At 28.9% G+C, this 6,335-nt stretch overlaps 1 protein-coding gene across 1 annotated transcript; it reads right to left on the bottom strand.

Annotated features, from left to right (window-relative positions):
* Nucleotides 1–1,178: 1,178 nt before the first annotated feature.
* Nucleotides 1,179–3,638, bottom strand: LOC124847688 ((+)-neomenthol dehydrogenase-like). The gene is made up of 4 exons (XM_047325234.2): nucleotides 3,487–3,638; nucleotides 3,112–3,361; nucleotides 2,330–2,545; nucleotides 1,179–2,220 (listed from the first exon to the last, which is right to left on the bottom strand). Exons 1-4 carry the CDS (start codon nucleotides 3,510–3,512, stop codon nucleotides 1,843–1,845), a joined length of 870 nt encoding a protein of 289 aa, XP_047181190.1. The 5' UTR covers nucleotides 3,513–3,638; the 3' UTR covers nucleotides 1,179–1,842.
* Nucleotides 3,639–6,335: the final 2,697 nt, after the last annotated feature.

Here is a 6,335-nt window from a genome sequence, read left to right as displayed (position 1 = left end):
TCAAAACAAATAAAAACATGACCAAATTATTAATTAAACTAAAGAAATAAGATTAAATATCTTAACGTGAATATGAAGGATAAGATATATATTATGATTATAATTTTTTTATTAGTTACAATTGGCTTTTATTAGTTGGTTCCGTTTTTGACGGGAGGAAATCAAGAACCATTAACGAGAGGGACAGTTTATGAGAGGTTGAATTGTTGGTTACAGATTATGACCTGTCAAGATAGTTAAACTTCTACATTCTTTCTGTATCAATAATACTCATTTTTTCTATCTTTCTTGTGTCTTTTGATGAGAAAGAATTTTCTTATCTTAGAAACTCAAGAACTCATGGAAGATTATTTATAAATAAAAATATTTTAATTTTTTTTGTATTTTTTATTTTTTTATTTTAAATATTATAGAATATAATAATTAATTATTACATTGTTTATTTATTACTTTTTTATTATATTACTTTTATTTATTTCTTCTGATAATTTTACAAAATAAACTTTTTATAAACCTATTTGGTTATAAAATATGTTCCTCTTATTAAAAAATATATTTAATGAAAAACTTTGTAAAATATATTTGGATGATGATTTACATTATATAGTTTTGTATTTTGTAAGCTTAACATAAATATTACTTTCAAGCATTAAAAATTACAATAATAACTTAAATAATCATATAAAACTATTTAAATATTAATAATTTTAATAAAAGTATTTAAATGTAATGTAATATAAACCTACTATTGATTAATATTGATTAATATATGATATTACATAGAATTACTTATGAGAAACGTACAAAGAAGAAAAAAGAAACAGTGAAGCGTGAAAGTCATTTTTGTTCATAAGAGTAAAATAATATATAAAAGAGTTATCTTTATGTTCATCTATATATTAAAACATCATACCATAAAAATGTAAAAAAATACACATACAAACAAAATGACATGTTCTTGTTACACTCTAAGAACATGAGTAAAGGTAGTTGGAATAGAACACACAATTAATTGTTTACGTGTCAATTTTATATTGGATTGATTTTCCAACTCTTCATTTTTTTATATTCATGTTGGTAAACTAACATCTTTTCTAGAAACTCATATTATTTTTGAAAATTCTTACAAACTTAACTTCAACCCAAATTAAATTTGTAAATTCTGATTTGAGCATGGATTAACGTTTGATAAGATCCACTGATATATTACAGATAATAATATTATGTTACAGAAGATGGACACGAATGATGGTATGTCGTGTTACAATAGTCGTCTTTTTCTGAAATCTCGACATCCATTATTGCTGCTTTGCTATCAGCAGTGCTTTAGCATTGCACGTGTGTTGAAAGTTTGAAGTCCAAGAGCACTGTGATTCACACCTAAGATGACAGGGACAGACATAATAATGATTCATTGTTGATAATTTCCTCGGCCGAAAGTTTCATGTCCTGCCATATGATACAGTCCAAAAATCACTGCAACTTGAACTTTGACCATTTGAAGAGCCAACAATGTGAGAAGATAAAAGAACCAAGTAACTCAGATGCATTTCCCCACATGATATTATGTCACAAAGAAGACTAAGGGTAAAACTTTCATCCAATCCAAGCCACATAACATCTTCTATCAAACTTTTTTCTCATTCCATCTGCAATTTGTAAGCAACAGGTCCTGTTTGGATAAATTCTTTACCAATGCTTTTTGCAAAAGAAGAGAAGTAAAACAATTAAGTTTCTTTCAACTCATATGTATAAGTTGATTTACTTATGCAGAAACTTTTTTCACTTTTTCTTTACAAGTATTTATGAAAAAGATTATCCAATCATGACCTTAAAATGCTTTCAAAAGCTTGACACTTCTTGTCGAGTAAAGAAGTGGCCAGAAGGGGAACCATTAGGCAAGAGTGCTAATCTGACAACACTAGCAGCACCATTTTCAACAGATAAGATGCCAGTGTTTTTGTTAATGTCTGTCTTAACAAAACCAGGACAGACACAATTGATGCACAGTTTTGGGTATCTATAGGCTAAAAGCCTTGTGTATGAATTCATGGCTGCTTTTGAGACCATATATGCAGACAAGTAGGTTGGCCACCCTTTGTTTTCTAGACAACCTGCTTTCAAGTCTTTCATGTACTCCCTCAGCACCTCATCTATTAGCTCTTCAGTCAGATTTTCTGTGTCATCAAGCACCCTCCTTGCCCATCCATTTGATATGTACTGAAACACACCATATTATAACATCAGATTTCAAATTAGTATGATTTCTGATTAGTGTACTGTGTAAAAATCTTGTTTAAAGTAATTCAAAATTATGTTGTTTTTGTACCTTTAAAAGTCCTGCTTCAGATGAAACATTAACAATCATGGGTAAATTGGACAACTGAAGAAGAGGAAGAAATGCCTCAGTTGTTTCCTTAGCACCATAGTAGTTTGTTCTTAGGCATTTCTTAGCCATCTCACAAGTTTGAGGTAGCTCCTTCCAGTTAATTTTTGATGGCACCATGCCATCTGTGTTGAATCCATTGATTCCTGCATTGTTCACCTGCACATGAATTTCAAAATTCTTTAGTGATCCTTCATCTAAAGAGAAACAAACACAGTTATTGCTATGGTGAAGTCATTCAGATTTTTCAACATCATCAATATAAATCATGGAAAGTCTTTTATACTATGTCTAATAAACTCTGAATCAGGTTGGTGTCAGCCAGATCAGGCACTTTTCACCGATACAAACTCATTGATTTTGCAGATCAAAATCAAAATATGTTGCAAGCATGTAGAATTGTAAGCATCATTATAGGAAAACTTATTAGGGGAAAAGATGGAGAATTGGACCACTAAGAAGATGCATAAGAAGAGTTAAAATGAAAAATATTAGATAAACACTGTTCATCACTAGTGTTCTGCATCAGAATCACCAGACAAAATGGTATTTGTGAATCATATTATTCAATTGAAACAACTGAGTGGGGGCACAATGCAAGATTCCATTCACTGTCATATATATAAAAAGCTTGACAAACTCCCTTTAGACACAGAAAAGGAGAAAGTAGTTAAAAAAAAGGAAAAGCATAGCTCAGAACATTAAACATAACATCAAAATCTTACCAATATATCAAGTCTCCCAAACCGGTTCTTCACAAACTCAACCAAAGATGCAATACTAGCAGGGTCAGTGACATCAAGCTGGTGAAACAGCACAAGGCCAGAAAAGCCAAATTCTTTCTGCAATTCCTCAACAGCTTGATAACCCCTCTTCACATCCCTGGCTGTCAGCACCACCTTGATTCCATTTGAGGCCAACCCTTTCACAGTCTCCAATCCTATCCCTTTGTTTGCACCTGTCACAACAGCATATCTGAAAAAGCAAACACAAACATCATTAAAATGTTAATCACCAAATACAAATTACATACACTAGAAGCAAAAGGGTATGTGAATATCATGTTGGATCCACAACTTCATGAAAAAAGAAAGTGCTACCTTTCTTTTGCATCTGCCATACCCATAGTTGTTGTTGAATCTGAATGAATTGGATGCAGAAAGCAGAAAGCAGAGGATAATATTTAAAGTGAAAGACGGCTATAAAATAATGTAAGCTCAATTTTCAGAATATGAAATATAAAAGTTAGTGCCGTATTATATAGTCATGTGGGTTGAAACATATTTTAGAAGCTGTGTTAAATATTACTTTGACCATTTGTCAGTGATGTGATATTGTCTATATCATAAATGATGATCTATTTCTTCTGGATGTTTGCGACAAAAGTAAAAAAAGATAATGGTTATTTATATCTTCTGGATTCTTTTAAAGTATAATACCACAATTCGGTCATCTAGAAAAAAGTTGAAAAACTGAGTATTATTACAGACAGAAGAGGAAGTGGTGGAGACAATAGACAGAGACGAAATCTGCAAAATGGCTTGAGAGGTTTACCTAACATACAGTGATTGCACACCGCAAAAGACTTTTGTTCTAGATTGACTTTGAGTCCTCTGTTAATTATTATTTACTTTGTGTTTTTTAGTACAGAAACAGCACAGAGAAAGAAGAACTGCAAAAAGGTAACATTTTGAAATTATTACAATGTTGTTTACAGTTTTCTAAAGAAAAAAATAAATAGAATCACGTTAATAGAAGTTGTTATTTTGGTATTTACTTCCCATATTCTATTCCTGTTACTTTTAGTTTACGTTAATGGAAGTTTATGAAAAACGGAACATTTAATTGAAGGTCAAATCACCCGTTTAAGATTTGCAGGGTGGAACAGTGATTGTTAAATTATGATTGAGTTTGTGTTAATAAAATAATACTGATAGTTAAAATACATATATAATAATGTCATAAAAAATATACTATCGTAATTTAATAATATTAAAAACTTCAAATAACATATTCGATAAAAAAAAATCACATTTAAAATACACATGAAAAATCAAATATTTCGTAACATTTAAGTTTAAGATTTTAACAATACATAATAATGTCATTTATAAATAAAATGTTTCTTAGAAAGAAAGTGATAAATATTTCCAGTTTTTATATATTTTCAATATGAAAGATTTTCAACATTTGATTTTATCAATTGATTTAAATTTATTTTATTTTTTTAGCAGTATTTTGGTTCCAAATCGATCAAATGACTTTAGAATTAATTATATATTTGATGTATTATTTATTTTAGAGTTTTGTGTGTCACGATTTTATTTTAAAAAATATGTCAAAAAATAAAAAAAGAAAAAAAATTATTTAAATTAAGTTTGATTTTGATTTCGTATGAAATTATTGAATATGATAAAAATAAATAAAAAGTTAAAGATACATAACAGTGACATCCATATTAATTACAAGTTAATATATAATATTTCATTATGATAGGAAAATAATTATGGAGTCATATTATCAAAACTAAAAAAATTAATTTATTATGTTATATCTCATCGTTATAATTACTAAATCTAACTTTTCGGACTTTAAAATAGGATATATAGTAATGGCAAAAGGTCTTCAAAACATGTTTTAAACTTATTTGAAAATAAATCATTATTTTGAGATTAAAATGTATCATACACTATTAAATAAAGCTAGCCTAATTAATTTTACTGAATTTGAAAACCTTTTTCCCCACCAACATGTAAATGTGATTGACGAACAAATACATGCATCCAATTACCTTAATGTAAATGCACCAAATCAACTTAAAAGGTGGTGTTTTTCTAGCTACACTACATCAGGTCAAAGAAAAACACAATAACAACTTTCGAATTATGGCACAATTGAAAGGTTCAAATATCTTTAAAATGTTAAATCGCTATGCAATTCATGGCTAAAACCCTACATGCTACATAATAATCCTAATAATTTTGTAATAAAAGTGGTCAAAACATTAAAAAAAAAAATCACTAATGCATTAATTATGTGCAATTCTTTCAAGGTTGTTCCAACTAATAAAATCTGCATGCAATTTCACAACCCACTTGAGAAAGTTGGTCAAAAAGATAGGATATAAATGCCTCGTATTCGTTGAATAAACTGCCTTGCCTTCTCTTGTCTTATTTTCAAATTTACCTTTTTATTTATTTAATAATAAAGCGTGGTTGATTTAATGTTTAAATGCATTTTTTATTTATTTTAAATAAATTTAAACTGAAATCCGCAATCAATTTTTTTTATTATTGTACATATTTTTATAATTACACCTTTATATTTTATTTAGAGCAGTCAAAATGGGTAATCCGGCTCGATCCGGTCCGGCTCATCACGGGTTAGTCACTTAGTGAGCTAACCCAACTCGACAAACTTATTAGCAAATAGAAAAAAAATTCGAACTCGACCCGATCCACCATAGATTGGTGGGTTAAACGGGGCGGCTCACTTAATTATAAGTTTTTTTAAAATAAAAAAAATTATAATTTCTTTTAGTTCAAATCTAAACAAAATTCAAAATAAAAAAATATCATACAATTTAAGCGTAATCCAAAAATAAGTAAAAAGGAAATAAGTTTTTAATATTGATAACTTTTGTATCACTTGCCCATTTATAATATTAGAGTCTTGTGTAGATAAATTTATAATATTTTTCTCTCTTGAAACATATATTTTTTTATCCTCATCTACAGTATAATAAAAAAATCTAACTAATAGTATTGAAACACAAAATAATAAATAATTAAATTAAATTAGGTGGGTTGGTGACTCAATCAGCTCACCACGGGTTCAACCCGGATGAGTCGGATTCTAAATAAATCGAGTTGAAAATTAACCCACATAAAAAAATTACAATTTTTTCAAACCCAACCCGACTCAAATCCGTGATGAATCAGGTCGGCTA

This window comes from Vigna umbellata, chromosome 11 (genome assembly GCF_029865625.1).
Source record: "Vigna umbellata cultivar VRB3 chromosome 11, Vumbellata_1.0, whole genome shotgun sequence".
NCBI lineage: Eukaryota > Viridiplantae > Streptophyta > Magnoliopsida > Fabales > Fabaceae > Vigna > Vigna umbellata.
This window is presented reverse-complemented; position numbering and strand designations above follow the sequence as displayed.